Source organism: Macadamia integrifolia, chromosome 6 (genome assembly GCF_013358625.1).
Source record: "Macadamia integrifolia cultivar HAES 741 chromosome 6, SCU_Mint_v3, whole genome shotgun sequence".
NCBI classification, from domain to species: domain Eukaryota; kingdom Viridiplantae; phylum Streptophyta; class Magnoliopsida; order Proteales; family Proteaceae; genus Macadamia; species Macadamia integrifolia.
In genome coordinates, this window is record NC_056562.1 from 31046462 (window position 1) to 31063158 (window position 16697).

Here is a 16697-nt window from a genome sequence, read left to right on the forward strand (position 1 = left end):
ATTGGAGTTGAGTTGAGTTGGAAGGAAGACCCGTCCTCGATTGTCCCCTTCCCATGCGGAAAATCATGGAATCAAGCCTGCAATTCTCTCTCTCTTTTCCGGGTATTGTCCATCATAGTAATAATAATCACGATATCTATATATGAAAGCTTCTTAATTAGTAATAAACAACAAATGAGGAGGTTATATTATGGAGAATCAACCATAGTCACAATTAGAGAGTAAACAAGCGAGAAACAGAGAGAGGATCTTGTGGGTTTAAGAAAAATAAAAAAAGAGGGCTAAAGGTCCCTCTTTCTTTCAAGCATAAACACAAACAGTGTTGTTGGAGGTCATGAGTTCTATGACTTCACCGTCGTTGATTTTCCGACGGATTTAAGCTTAGAGGCATTCTCACCGACGTATTTAGCATTGGAATATTCAAAATTTAGGCCAAGGATTATATCTCCGGAGTCGCAAACAAAGATAAGTTATGGGCAGAGGCTGGTAGTACGGTTTGTGGTTTCAAGTTCTATGAATGTGACGAGTGTATCGGTGACTGGTGTCTCCATCGTTCATGACTCACTCATTCTCCATAAATAAGAGATTATTGGTCTTGGATGACAGCAATGTAACTGCGGCGGCCGAAACATTCTTCACGACTCTCTTTAGTCTCTATTACTTCAATAAATCCCAAATTGATTAAACGAAGGAAGATTAGTATTGAAGGTTAAGATAGGCTAGGGATGGGGATGGGGATGGAGAGTTATTAGATGGGTATTTTAGGTACTTCATATTTAGTAAGGGCGTTTTGATATTTAAAAAAATATATATAGTAGCTGACATCATCAAACAAGGTATATTTCATAACAATGACTGACGGCAAGTGATCTGAGTCTAATTTGGTGAATTTGGTGAAAGAGAGGGGGTGTTCCTATAATATTGGCATTCTTCAGGGGGTAACACTGTAAATTGCCCAATTTTTTTCAGTGGGAAAGAGACTCTATGAGCATGATGCATTCTCTACATCCACTCACAACTGATTTTTTTAATATATATTCTCTAACTTCATAAAAAATTATCATGTGTCTAAGCTTCGATAGCACCTCATTTTCAGAGAACCCTTTCCTTTTTCCTATAGAGGGAGTGAATTTTCTAAACAAGTGGTATTAAGGAGTGCGCCAATAAAGTGTGACAAAATAATATAATTCATGTGAGGCCGCGATGTCTATGAGGTATTCTTTACCCTCTATTTTATTCTCTTTTATGTTTTCTAAGAAATGACCATGTGGACGAAAGTGTTAGAATGCTAATCCGTTGTATGAGTTATTTGTATCAAAGGTTCAAATGGCTTCCAGACTAGAGTAAATAAAAAATGTTTAGTTATTGCCCGAATTACAATAAAGAAATAAAATCTCAAAAGATATTTATAAAAGATACTAAAATCTACAGATAAATGCCGGCAACTCCAACCCGGGCAGCAACCAATAATTTTACACCACTCTAAACTTGGACGGTGCTAATATGGTTTGGTTTTGACCCATTAGCATAAGGGCTGTTGGAAAGGACAGGTGCCAAACCTTTTGACCTTTAAAATCTGAAGCCAACAAACAATCATGTGTACTATTCGAAGTGCGTTTCTGCCAGAAAGGTTGGATTGATAGTTAATTGGCAACTTAGAGAATATGTAACACATCAATAATGTGTTGCACGGTTTATTGTGTAGTCCACAAGCATCGGCAACCCCACCCGCCTTCCCCTTCCTTTCTGTAGGTGGGCCGGTGGGTGGGTGGTCGGTGTTAGTGGGGTTGGGGGTTGCGTACATATCCTCCAACTATACCTCACATATATACCTACAAAGCATATATATATGGTAGTGATCATAGTTCAAGGCCAAAATCTTCATATGATTAGTGTATTTTTCAAGATTAATGGGCGATAGTGAGGTATGCTGATTCGAATTCATAATCGGCCGATTTGAACAAAGATGGAGTAAAAACTTTCTCCTACTAAACTACCAACTTCATTGATTAAGAGCGGGGATTTACACATTATATGTATTGATATTCTAATGGTTAAGGAAAACTCGATTCAATATATATGTCTCTAAGGTGCTACTTTCTAGTCTTTTGGTATTTATCAAAAATAAATAAATAAACTTTTGTCATTAAGGAATAGTATACCTCTGCTCACTCCCTTTCAAAGAGGGTCTGATCCTTTCTTTGCCATCCAAATTTGATGGATTGAAAAAATCAAATTTTAGAACTTTGACTCAAGTGGAACATACACTAGCTAGTTCAAAAGTTTAATACTTATAAATCATATGGTTGACAAAACACAAAACTTCACTATTCAACAAAATCACTCATTATTCGTAATTTTGTTTATAGAAATGGTCAATTATGGGATCTTCAATTCAGAAGTGGCCATGAAGTATATTGGAGGGGAGAGATTAACTTTATATCAATAATTAACCCATGATTTAGATCCTATCTCTTTCCCTTTTCCAACCAAATGCATATTCAAAATGAAGACTCAAATATCATTTTCGTTTGCATGTAGATTTTTTTTTTCTCAGCTATATTAGCAAAAGTTGTCCTAACCATTAAAAAGGATTTTTGATAGAAGAATTTAACTCTTTTGGGAAATATTAATAACAAAAGCGATTTACATTCCTTTCCCCTATCTTTTGCTTTTATTACATTCTCCACCTCCAGTGTTTTCAAATATTTCACAAACCTCCCCTGTCAATTGACAAATATTACAAAAAAATGACTCCGTCATATTTTGGCCGTTAAGTTTTAATTTTTTTTTAATACCCATATTAGCCCTAATGGAGTAAATTACCCTTATACCCAACCTGTGATAACTAATGAGTAAAGTAAAGCTCTCACCTGCAACCTCATTCTGAGTGAACATCAACTGACTTGGGAACGACGAACAACGATAAGCGAGCAGCAAGCGGCACGCGATGAGGTTTGCGCGACCAACGGTGAGCGGCGAACAGAGATCTGTCTGTGGTGAACCCAGTGAACTGCTACTATATGCCTACAGCGAGCAGAGATCCTTCTACAAGTCTATCTCCCGATAGTTAGGGTTTTTTTTTTGTTTTATACCTATGCAATCTTATTGTTGGGTAATGCTACTACAATAGATTCTATTTGGATTCTTTTATGCCCTCCTTCATGGCCGTCTATTGCATATTTTGTCTGACGATGGTGGTGAGTGAAACCCTAGAAAACAATGGGAAAGGGTTTCAAAGATTGGGGGGTTATGAGGGTAGAGACAAGGGTAAAGGGTAAAAAAAAATAGTGGCTAAAGGCAAAAGGGCAAACTTGTATTTTAACACCCAAAATTAACAGTCCATTAACAGTGTTGACTAATAGGGGAAGTTTGTGTAATATTTGAAAATACAGGGGTGGGGGATATAATAAAAGCAAAAGATTGTGGTGGGGGATGTAAATCGCTCTAATAACAAATAGAAGCCATCCCCTGCAAGTAATCACCCCACCCATAGAATCAAGTATCAGTATAGGATCGACCAGATCGGTATAGGCCAAGACCTATCCCAAAACTTGACCGATCCTGAGATGGGTATCGGTATCATCCTCGGTATCGGATAACGATCCAGATCGGCTGATCCAACCCAATCCTTTAAAAAAAATTAAAACTTAAACTGATAAAGGATGAACGAGAGAGAGAGAGAGAGCTAGGGTTTCTGGGGATAGGGAAGTTGGTTCTGGGGATTGTGTTTGGGAACACATCATGGCCGCTGGTATCTCAACCGCCTCCATCCTCTTTCCCTGGGCGCCACAGGCCTCATGTCCTTCTTCTACCGTTTAGTCCCCTTGCCCGTCGTCCGTGGCATCCAGCTCTCACAAGGCCTTTCCTTTGCCTTCTATGCCATCAAATACATCCGTCACCAGCAGAACTTTGCCACCGATAAATTGGGCTCTGCTTGCCTCTGGCTCGGACTCGATGGTCTCATCCTCGCCTTCTCTGCCCTCCTATTCATTGTCCTCACAACAGGCTCTGGCGACTTGGTGGATTCATTCGAGCTGCCATTCCTTAGATTCCACTCTCTGTTCTGACCTCTGTTTTTTTTTTTTTTTTTTTTTTTTTTTTTTTTTTTTTTTTTTTTTTTTAAGACCACATAAAATAGAAGGTTGCGTATGAGATGGTAACCAATAGGGTTCATTTTAAATTGGAAACGTACAAGAACCACTGGCTGAATGATGGGAACAAAAGATACTCTCAGCACTTTCTAGGTCTCCATGTTAATATTCAATCAAGCCACAAACCAAGCCTTGCATGTAATCCAGAATCAACGAAGTTCAACCTTATTCAAATCAAAAGGAAGCCTAAAAATTAAATCCAAGAAACAAAGATCTTAATCATTGTAGCAATTCATTATTTGATCACAAATCAGACACAAACAACCAAGCTTCTCGTCCACACAAAATTACTACCTGGAACTACATCAGGAGTCTCAATATTCATCTCTTGTGCCTCTAAACGAAAGGAGAATTCTTAGCATCCTCCTCAGTGAATCCAAGAGAAAGCTTGATGATGATGGTGCCGGTGATGGAGAAACCGACCAAGAAAGGTCAGTTCCAGTTCCACTCTCGCTTGAAGAACACCAGCCATGGATTAAATCTTGGAATCTCTATTACTATCTTCTTCCAATCGCCCTAGCTTTTTCTCCTCCTGGGTTATGCTTTCTCCCCTGTTCTAAACTCTGTAACTTTGTCCTCCTTTCATTTTGGTTTTTTAATTTTTTTAGATTAATTTTTTTTATCGATCCTAACCGATACTGTGATTGATCCGAGAAAAATGTATGATTTACGATCTTTAACCGATCCTTGATCGGTCATTATTGATACCGATCTGTATCATATCGATTTTGGCTGTGATTGATACCGATACCGAGTTTTAAAAACCCTGACCCCACCCTCACACCATCCACGGGAGATGAAATTGATTCCAAAGGGAAGCCATCAACACGCAAGAATCAAGTCCATAGAATGAAACTTTTCATTAGCAACTTGTGTAAATTTTTCATTACTGTTGGGTCCCGATTGACACAGAGAGGGGGGTGAATCAGTGTGCCAAATATTTTTTTATTTTTCAGTTGTACCCCTAATGTGGCAATCACTATTTGCACTTCAATAGCACAGTCTACTGATGCTGTCCAGAGCTGCTATGTATACTACTGACCATTCTCACTGTTGTACGGAATTTACTCACATAACCTGTATTGCTACCCAGAGCTATCTTATAAACCTCACACAGTAATCACTATCACATACATACACAGTCGTATGCACATCCACACTGCACCACCAAGTGGTCAGGTCTACCAGATGTACACACCCATTATGCAGCCAAGCACTCTAATCCACAATACAAATACGAGCATACACATCCACAACACAAGAAATACGTGCTTCGGCCAGTTGCCTACATGCACAAAGTAATGCCCACTATTGGGCTCAGCATTTACTCAATACTAATTATGACTGCACCCATAGCCAAGGGAACACATTCTCAGTTTTCACCAATGACATACAATGGCTAGGTCTTCACCCTAGTTTTCTCAAAATGATCTGAGAGGCCGCACCCACGACAAATAGATTTAGGTAGTTGTAACTACCAAGGAACACATAGCCCCTGTGTCCAGCACCCACTGAACACCAATAAAAAATAAAGTTGGGCTTATAATAATGATTTATAGTGAAGCACTCATACATGCAAATTTTTCCCAAATAGACTACAACTATCACTTAGGCATTTTATCAAACATCTTGCTATAATGATTTATAATAATGAAAATTTGGCAAAAGTGAGGTTACCTTGGCAAGGAGTAACCGTCGAAGATGCAATAATGTCAATCTCCACTTGATGCAGATCACAACCATGTTGTCTCGGTGCCGTCAATGCTTCAACCCTGATTGACACTTGGGTTTCTTGAAGCAACTCAAAAGAATCAAATTCTAGGTTCTCCTTCTTCTTCTTTCTTTTCTCCTTGTCTTTACTTTCATGGAGCAACAATGGCATTCACAATCATACACACACTCCTCTCTCTCTCTCTCTCTCTCTCTCTCTCTCTCTCTCTCTCTCTCTCTCTCTCTCTCCTTCTCCTTTTCTAGTCTTCCTTGTAAATAAAACTTTAATGGAAAAATAGTATTCTCAACAAGAACCATCAAACTCCATTAATTGGATTTGAGAATATATTTCTTGAGAAGCATTCAAGACACACACAAAGAGAGAGGAAAACTTCTTCTCTATTTCCCTCTTCTTATCTTCTCTTTCATTTTTTTTTTCTTTCTCTTGGCAACAACCAATAGAGCTTGATGCCTTGGTTTCCAGCAGCTTCCTAAGCCTCTAATGGGGGCTATGGATTAAGTGCAAGAGGATGGAAGTCTTTCATTCAAACCCTTAGCCTTTCATGAGTTTCAACTAATTTTTTATTACCTCAGCAATCCCTCTGCCTGATTTCTTCCCTCTAGTGTGTAGAACTCGAAGAGATGAGGAATCTCCAACTTGAATCACCCAAATCGAAGTTAAGATGAGGGAGATATGACCATTTAAAGTTGGACCAACCAAAACACTCAAAATGAAATCTTCGGAGGTTGGCGTAGGATACGCCGGCCGTGCGCGCAACAGGGGGCAAATATGACTGTATATCTCATCAAAGGGAATCTCGTAATCTAGATCGTTCGATTAAAATAACAGATAGTCAGTCTTAACCACAAGATTTGAAGAAGGGAGGCAACTGATGACGTCATGCTAACGTCAACGGTCAACTATCACTTTTTGTTGTCAATTTTTGATTGGTTACTTTTTTAGGATTTTAAGGGAGCTTGTCTCCCACTCACAAAAGTGAAAGGCTTATCAACCATTGGATCCGAATCCTTCAAGATTAGCTTTAATCAGATCTCATGAGATCCTTAAGATCAAAATCTTTTTAATACCTTTCATGCACTACGAAACACCACAACATACCTTGATAAGGTATAACCAGAGCACCAAGGCTTATGCACCTAACCAATCAAATTCCATGCGTAAGCATCTATCTCGTCCATATCAGCGCAAAATCTCAGCAGCCTTTGGATGGGCATCAAGCCTACGTGGTCGAATCTGGACCATCAATTTCACTTCCCTTTACTCCTCTTTATTATAATCAAGCCCCTGCCTTCATATATTTCAGTGCTTAAAGATCCCCTGCAACTCAAGCTTTCAAAATCTTGAAATAATACAAAAGCCCTTCAAATTTCAAAAATAAATTCCAAAAAAATCCACCCAACACCGAGAGCAATTGATGAATTTTTTGTTTAGATTTTCAAATCGGCTTCATGGAAACACATATAACTTTTTCATATGACATCCGATTGAGATGAAATGAAGTGGGTTGTAATTGTGACTGGACGCTTTACGGCTTTCTAGAAGACATGATCATCTGACTCAGCCATATAAAAAGATGAAAATGCCCCTAGACATTTCCAATGATGCATCTTTCTCATACGGAATTGAAACGCAATGAAATCAAAACCGTTGAGAATATCAAATTTTTTTCGTATCGTTACATGGAGAACACTTCCTTTAAAAAATTCATCTTCAATACCGAAACTACCCTCGACTACCATAAATGTCGTAACTTCTTCATACGGTATCGGAATGTGACAAAATTAGATGCACTGGACTAGATAAATTACAATATATCTTTTTTATGAAGAAGCGATCTTCCAAAAATGTTATTTTCACTGTCAAAAATGTCCCCGAGAGTAAATAGACCAATTTTATCAGTTTTGACCCAGAAACCCGCACCACATACTAAGGATGTATCAAACCACTTCATGTATACCAAGTGGCTCTGTTATCTCATTGGTGACACTGGACATTGCCATGTTATCATTTCCATCTACGTCACCTAAACTGACTAAGTCATCACTGCCACATGGCCAGGTTGCCAACAAGGACAACCATACAACAACAATTACGTCTTCGGATTTGTATCACCATTTTCACATGTAATACACAATATCTTCCCCTAGGTATAACTATCCATTTCCCAACCATTAAGTGAAGCTTATCCTAGTTGTTCAAAGTCCAAATGTATCTATCACCTAGTATGTTGGATGGGATTCAAATTTTTTGTATGGATGTATATACCTCATGGTTCAATGCCAGCCATATTTAAAGATTCAACTCAAATTTAAATTGGTCAAATGACAAAACAAAGCACTGAAAGATAAGGAGCTACCAATGAGGTATATTAACATAATTTTTGTTTGGTTTGCAGCATTATAAGTGGACAACTTAGATTACCTATGTGGTCCTCGTAATTTACTTGTAAAGTAGAGCAAAGAAAGATTGTCTATTTATCAGAATATCATTGTTAAATGATTGAAATTTCCTTAGCTTGTATATTAATCCGTTATATCTTGTTTGTTTTATTATTAAACTTAACGTGTATATAAAAAAAATTCTTATAATTTCAAATTTTATATTTTATATTAAAATTAATAATGAAAAATCCTATTTATAGAAGAAAAAAAACCATTTTCCACCATTTTCTTAGAAACAAATTGAAAATTTAACCATTTTCCTTGTTAACTTTAAATATTTACATCAATTGGATTTTGAATGATATTGGAAAACTTGGATCCTCTCCATGTATTTGAGGATGAGGTGATTGCTAATTATGATTAATTAACAATCAATTCTAAACATGCAATCACATCATTAAAAATAAATTTACAAGAAAAAAAAAAGAAGAGCACATCATAATTTTTTACCACTAGGTTGTGTTTGGTATGCATTCTCATAATAGTTAATGGGTTTAGAATGCTTTTTGAATCCGATGCTTTTTTTATTTTTTCGTATCAATCCAGGTTTTATTCCAAGAATGCATACCATACACTACATAAGACAAAACTACAAGCAAATCTCTATAATGGCTAATTACGGAAGGGTGATAGTGCGAGAAATTTGACCGATTCCACTAGATAGGTCTTCAATCTTAACACATGTTGCACAGGGAATATGACTCGTCATAGTCCAATTTTCAATGATTTTATATCAGATCGTTCTCATGGTTTTTCAAAATACTTCTTAGACTTAAACGGTACATGACTTTAGCACTAAGTTGAAGGTTTGTTTTATTTTTTATTTTTCAAATGCCACAAAGCATCTATTTTGTTACATGCAAAGATGACATGTCTCAATCATTGGATAGAGAGGACATGGTCTAGATCATCCATGTGTCAAATTTTAGGGCTTCATCCCTTCAAGTAACCCACTTTATATTCACACACATCCTATGTACATCCACGCATGTGTACCAACTCTAAGTGAAAACATACACTTTAAATTAAAAAAGAAAATGAAAAAAAAAAAACTATAGCTCAAATTTATCTAGTGATTTTTTTGAAAAATCACTTTCCATTGTTACCAAATAACTATCCTTATGGAAAAGACGATTTAGTAGTCTAATAAAAGTTTTCTTGACTCTTTTTCTTTATTAGATGTAAATGTCATTAATGTAAATTTTGGTCAGAGTAAAATGAATAATCCGCCGTGATAAAATTTTATCTAGGTAAATCAAATATCTGCCACATTGTAAGTTGACTGGGGCCTAAATTTTGTGGTCCTTTACTTAAATGTAAAATTTCAATTTAAACACAATTTAGAATATGGAAAATAGAGATTTGAAAATTATTTATCACGGGAGATTGCATAGTCATTAAATTTATGGCTAATCAAATTGACGTGCTATTAAGGTAAAATCAAAATTGTCATATCATCATTCGACGTGATAGACAAATGAATTTTGTCTTTGAACAATACATCCATCAAAATTCATGCTTTTAGCAAAAGTGTAGTAGTCAATTTTGAGTACATTAGTATATAGGCGGGACTTTACCCCCTAATATAAAAAATGGAGAGGGCTCCCCATGTTGCAAGTGTGGAAGAAATTTTCAATGACGATGCCCATGATCATATCTTCAGTAATGTCAATAATGGCCAAGGAAGAGAGAATAAATAGCTGAAAACCCTTGTCTAAGAACATATATCATTGAGTTTAAAAAATTATAATTGGATCAGTGAAATCAGTTGTTTTGGATTGAAATTGACTCTTATTAATTCTGATTTTGGACATCTTAGAGTGGACTATTTTAAGGTTTTTGAGACTAGATTGTTGGGTTTTCAGATCTCAATGACCGATTTTAGGGTTTTTGAGGCCAATTCTAACTGAAATAGGCATGTTCAATGTGAAAATATTTTTGCCCACAATATAATGGGCTGGATTACTATCTCTTTTGCATAGCCACTATACCAGCATAGAGACCAAGGAAGGAACACTAACATCCAAGAAGGGAGCAGGGTGATCTTTTTACCACCCCTATGTATTTATTAAAGCATGTCTATTGCAAATTACAAATATTAGACAACTACCAAGTGAAAATTGTCAAAATGTCTCTCACACACAAGACAATGCCTTCCTAACTGAACAGTCAAACAAGATGCCACCCCTTTGTTTGGACGATCAGGAAACGTTCTTTTCCCCTCATGATGTATATTGGAAAATTAGGAAAATGGTTCTATACTTCACAGTTACTCATTAATCACATTACCTATACCTCACTTTAAAGTTCCACCATCCATCGTACTGGTAACAAGAGGCAAGAGACACCGCGGTGCCGCGTTTTCAAAAGAAAAGAACTGCACAAAATGTTCCCAGTCAGCAAACGTGATAAACAAGAGCGAAGCGACCACAGAAACACATTTTTTTTCTTTTTCTCATAACACAAGTGGACATATTTATTTACCAACATTGAAAGAAGCGAAGAAGGGAGGGAACTGGGAAGGCGTCGCATACTATTCTTCTTCTTGAATCCTTTCGAGTTCTGAGTTCTGACTCTACCAATTATTTCCAATCTGGGTTTCTGCTAATTCCTTACAAACTGATTTTAGATTTGTTTTTTTCTTTTTTTCTTACACAAATGTAGAGATGTTTTTGGGTTTCCAACTTCTAAGTGAAACTAAGATGGGCCTACGGTAATCCAGCTTCTACGTCTATCTACCTCTTGTCTCTGAAATCCTTATCCGAAGCTGTGTGGATTCACTTGTCTTCTTCTTCTTCTGGTCATCCTACCATTATCTCAATCTCATCTTTTGCTCTTCTTCTTTCCTCTATCTCTTATCTTGAATTCTTCGCTAAATTCAGTGGCTGGTCTTCTTCTAGGGTTTTAGTTCACCTGCTCTATCCTTCTCTCGAAGCCCTCGAATTATCACTGTGCTTAGCGCCTATAGTATCGATTGAATCGAGGGTTTCTTTCTTCTTCTTCCAACTCCCCCTCTCCCTTTCCCCCCCTTTTTTTTTCCTTCCTTCCTAAATTATTATGGCTTTGATTTCGGCTTTTTTCGATATCTTGGAAAGACCTACAATTGGGGATGTTTTCAGGGAGCTGGTGATGTTTTTCAGTCCTCTATGGATTGCGGTTCTTATAGGGCTTGTTATCGGATGGTCTTGGAAACCAAGATGGGCGACGTTGGGGAGAGACAAAATGGATTTTTTGGTGTCATGTCCCACTTCACTGTTGCCATCATCTTCCTTTTTGCCTGGTTCTATTTCTCCCCCATCTTTTGGTTTTGGTTCCATACCAAAAGGCTTTAGTTTCTTGAAACCACAGTTGCCAAGCTGCATTTCATGGATGTCTGATGATGGGTTGGAGAAGACGACGTTCTCTGCGCCGGCCGCTGTTACTTCCGACTGTAGGTATGTTGAATTTGCCATCCTTCCCTCTGATAATATCTGGAACTGGGAAGAACAAGAAAATTGCAATTGCTTGATACAGAAAAAGATTTAAAAAGTTAGCTTGAAATATGGAAACTTAATCTGTTCTTCACTAATATGTATTTGTGTTCTTTTTATTACGCACTGATTGGTTTTGCCATTTTGGTGATCCAGTTCGTCACAGCAGGAAAGTGAAAAATCGTTGGTTGTCACGGGGGAGGATTTAGAACATTTGTGTCAGCTAGTTGAGGTGCAAGATGGGGGCCCAGCATGGATACACATGATGGATCGTTCGACAACTGATATGAGTTATCAAGCTTGGCGGAGAGACACTGAGGTAGTTTGTCTCCTCTGCTACTATTTTACTTCGTTCTGATAAAGCAAATTTAGGACTTGGTATAGTGTTTTTAAGAGGAAAGAAAACATCTTTTAGGATTTCCTTCATCATTTTTTTTTTTGCAAATCTTGCTAGACTGGCCCCCCACAATACCGCAGCAGAACTGTTTTTGAGGATGCTACACCGGAGTTGGTGAGGGACTTCTTCTGGGATGATGAGTTCAGAAAGCAGTGGGATGACATGCATATAAATTCTGCAACATTAGAAGAGTGTCCCACAACAGGAACTATGGTAGTTCATTGGATACGAAAGGTAAGAAATTTGCTTTTTGTCCATTTTGTGGATATCTTTACTCGGTTGCATCTGCTCACACTCTCTAATTGTCTTGTTACACAGTTCCCCTTCTTCTGTAGTGACAGAGAATACACAATAGGACGTCGAATTTGGGATTCAGGAAGAACATATTATTGTGTTACTAAGGTATAATAGTTAAATCTTGTTAAAATATTTGTTGAATCTTCCATTTTGTTGTTTAATGTTCCTTTTCAATTAAAATTTTGTGTGGTCATTGGTAGATAATTTGTTCTATGCTATCCTTCTTATCATGCGGGCTGCTCCCATCTTCTATTAGCACTGCATAACCACTTAAGTTCCAAGTGATGTTTTCTGTGTGATAGAAAAGCAAAGCTTTAGCAGGACTTAAATTATCATCTGTAGAAACATAAATCAGTGTCTTGGCCTATGAGACAGTCATGTGGCCATTGTTTTAATTTTCAAGGTGTTATCATAGGTTTGTAAGTTCTCTAAACTTAGCTGAGATGTAGTTTGTATTACAGTTTTACCCACTTTCTTGTATTGATACATTGACAACATATTATGTTCTGCTAGTCTTTTTTCTATGGTTGCTTTCAAATAGAATGACTACTCTTAACGTCACACCCAAGAAATGGCCCACGTTTAGTCTCAAAGATTGAGCAAGATACGGGAAAGGCATTGAGGGGGGGGGGGGGGCAGGCTTTTTAGTACCACAATGACGAGGGGGAAGAGATTGGACTAGTTGATTACCTCTAGTACCCCTTCCATGATCATTACACATTTTAAAGCCATTAGGGGTTCGTCACAAAGTGGCTTGGTGTGGGGTCAGGGCGTTACAAATGGTATTAGAGCGGACTTAACATCGTGTGTGGTCACAACGGGGATGCTGTACCGTAAGGGGGGGATGTCACACCAAAGAAATGGCCTAGATCCATTGAGCCTTAAAGGCTGTGCAAGAAATGGGAGAGGCATTGAGGCGGGCAGGCTCTTTAGTCCCATATCGCTTAGGGGGAAGAGACTGGGCTGATTGATAACCTCTAGCCCTCCTTCCATGGTCACGACGCATTTTCAAGCCGTGAGGGGTTCACCCCAAAGCGGACAATATCGTGGCTTGCTCTGGGTCGGGGCATTACACTTGAAACAAATGTTGTGCCAATTCAACATGCTTGTTATTTTAATTCCTTTTGTTTCAGCCTCAAACCGTGATGTTTTGTGTTCTGTTGATTCAGTGAAATTTCCTCATGTTAGGAGAGAGAGAGGGGAGGGGGGGGGAGAACATCTAAAAATTTATCCAGTTGGGAAATGCTATCTATAATCTATATATCTTCCTGAGTAATGACTAGGTTAACACAATTGGTCTGTCTCTAATGGGTTTTTAAATGTGATATTGTTTGTTACATCTAATGTATACTTCTGAATACAAATTCTTAGCCTTCTGTAGGAATTTAAGGTTAGTACTCAAGCAAGCACAGGGACTCTCTACTTTTCATTTAAGTCAGTGGGTTCCTATTTTCACCTCTTGGATGCTCACTGTTTACAAGAAACCTTGTGTGAATGTTTCACCATGTTAGTCAATGTGTTCTGATTCTTGTTTTACAGTTTACAAGAGTTTTCTCAAAAGTTTGTGGCTCATACACCACTTTTATTTGTTCTATCCATATGTTAAATGGTGAATGAATCTTGTTGGTTTATCTTTCGCACACCTCTTTCCCCTCACCCCCTTGACCCACAATAGAAAGGGGTGAACTTTCTTTGACCTGAATGCACAATGTATCCGTTCCTATTTCAGGGAGTACCCTGTGATTTGGTGCCGAGGCGCAACAAACCAAGGCGTGTTGACCTCTACTACTCAAGTTGGTGCATTCGAGCGGGTAAGTTAGATCTTCCATTCGTTGCCTCTCTCCATGTTAGTCTTGTCTATTTACTGTACGATAGATGACATTACAATACTGTGTTAAAAAATTTCTACATGTCCTATATCTAAACTCTGGCTTAATTTTATGCGAGTTTGAATTTAACCAGACAGGCCATGCAGATATTTAAATATCAACTTTGTTTCTGATTTATATTATTCATCACCTCTGAGTTAATATAATTTACCCAATACATCAATTTCAGAATTTCATCCAGATTTTGGAATATTTAAGATTGTGGGATCTCACTTGCAATCTGTGTGTGGGAAAAGGGTACCACTTACCATGCAGGTGGAGAGTTTTCTGCTGCATGGCCCATTTTTTGCCATGTGGACAGGTCATTTGGCCATATATGGTAGCCTCTTTCAATGACATGGACTGCCGTATGTGGTATTTCTCCCCTTGTTTACTCGACTATATAATGTGGCCAATCAATCCTAGTCCTCAATTAGGAACAAGGATTTGATTTGCTGCAACACAGGCTCAGATTTAAGAATATTTTCCTGACAAACAAGGGGCTTAGAATCTTTCTGGTTTGTATGTTCCAACAGCCTATGGCGGAAAAGAAATAGGATAAAGAAGGGAGTAAAGAGAAGATATTGGAGGGCTTCTTTTGGGACTGTGAACAACAGTTGTGGACAGTAACATGAAGAAAAGAATAGAGGGGTAGTGGAGAAGAGCACACAGTTTCACAAATAATTCTGTTTAATTGAGTAATTTGATAGGGGGTTACATCCTCGTATAAAAACTATCAAAAGTGTAAACCTAGTAAACTTCAAATACTTTAAACAAATTCTAACAGAATTAAACAGCCACTAAATATTCTAATGGTTTTAGACATTAACTTTGACTAGTTTAACATTAATTAGACTCAAAATAGAACTCTGTCTAGCTAATAAATATCCTAATCTAATTCAAACACTTTAGACACTAATCTTGTGTACCCTCTGGGGACATAAAATTTGGGTCTATAAGTGGATACGTTACAAAAAAAAATTAAACAAAGGCTTATGAAATAAGAGCAATTTTTGAATTGGGCTTGCATTACTCTCCAAATGCATCAAACAAAAAGGGAGTTTTTGTAACCATTTTCAAACTATCCTCCTGATGCGCATTATCAGATTGATGAAAATCAACTGGTTGTTTAGATGAGGTGGGCTGAATGTTCACAAATTTTTTAGGCCCACAAACACTCTTCATAGCAGTATAGAGGCATGCAAGTGTAATGCTGCTTCATTTTGGGACCTTGCTCCCTTTTTTCGTCCCCTTCTTCTTTTGCACTTTTTTTTTTATTGTCAGTGGAAGACCATCAAAACTTAATTTGTACTCTTTTTTTTTAATGGGTGAATATTTTATTTTAAATTTTTGTTAGTTCATAAATTGCATTTCATCGATTGTTTATTTTACAAACAGAGTATTTATGTCATGTCAAATAGATGGGAATCTTATATTCCCATTGCATATTTTTATTTTTATTTTTTTTTGGAGTTAAAACTAAGTTGCTTTTGTTGTTTACATGAACCAGTGGAATCAAAGGGAGGAGGTGGCCAGCTGACTGCCTGTGAGGTGCTACTCTTCCATCATGAAGACATGGGTATTCCATGGGACATTGCAAAGTTTGGTGTTCGACAGGGTATGTGGGGAGCTGTGAAGAAGATTGAACCAGGCTTACGTGCCTACCAGAAAGCTAGGGCATCAGGGGAACCACTCTCCCGGTGTGCTTTCTTAGCGCAGATCAACACCAAGGTCAATGCAGAGTACCTGAGATCATTAGAAATCATCGGCGGTTCATCAGAAGAAAACATGGATTCATCTGACAAACCCATGGGGAGGAACATTCCCAAGCTCCTGGTTGTAGGTGGAGCTGTCATACTTGCCTGTAGTCTTGATAGGGGCCTGTTGACAAAGGCAGTTATTTTAGGAGTAGCCAGACAGTTCGCAAAGATTGGGAGGAGGTTATGACTTTGTGACTCACCAGGGACTGGGAGCAACTGGAACAAATACCAAGGGGTTTCTGTAGAGGCTTGTGCTATTGGCGAATGAGCGGCAGAAACGGATCGATCAGATCTCAGATTGCATTCTTGATTCTTCATTAAAAAAATAAAAAATGAGAGAATTTCCCCAGAATTTATTTACATCCGACCAAGTCGCTAGAAGGAAGAAAAGTTGTATGGTTTTAGCCTACCAAATGAAGTATGTTTGTATTCGGTAGAAGAAAAATGTCATCCAAGGTTCCAATGCCATTTGAAACAAGGGGCAGATCCAAATTTTCCTTTCCATTGCTTGGCTTTCCAGCATTTATTGTTGCACCTTTCTATTGCTAGACATGCTCCTTTTTTTCCACACTTTTACA

At 37.8% G+C, this 16697-nt stretch overlaps 1 protein-coding gene, 1 long non-coding RNA gene and 1 pseudogene across 2 annotated transcripts; 1 reads left to right on the forward strand and 2 right to left on the reverse strand.

Moving 5' to 3' along the window:
- Positions 1–4475: 4475 nt before the first annotated feature.
- LOC122082215 lies at positions 4476–4853 on the reverse strand (annotated as a pseudogene).
- Positions 4854–10349: 5496 nt separating this feature from the next.
- LOC122082805 lies at positions 10350–10943 on the reverse strand. Its single transcript, XR_006141407.1, has 2 exons — positions 10812–10943; positions 10350–10704 (listed from the first exon to the last, which is right to left on the reverse strand). It is a non-coding gene; the product is annotated as an uncharacterized LOC122082805 (long non-coding RNA).
- LOC122082803 lies at positions 10796–16623 on the forward strand. The gene is made up of 6 exons (XM_042650579.1): positions 10796–11761; positions 11954–12116; positions 12252–12428; positions 12513–12596; positions 14221–14302; positions 15870–16623. The coding sequence occupies exons 1-6, from the start codon at positions 11385–11387 to the stop codon at positions 16304–16306; spliced, it is 1320 nt and encodes a 439-aa protein (XP_042506513.1). The 5' UTR covers positions 10796–11384; the 3' UTR covers positions 16307–16623.
- Positions 16624–16697: the final 74 nt, after the last annotated feature.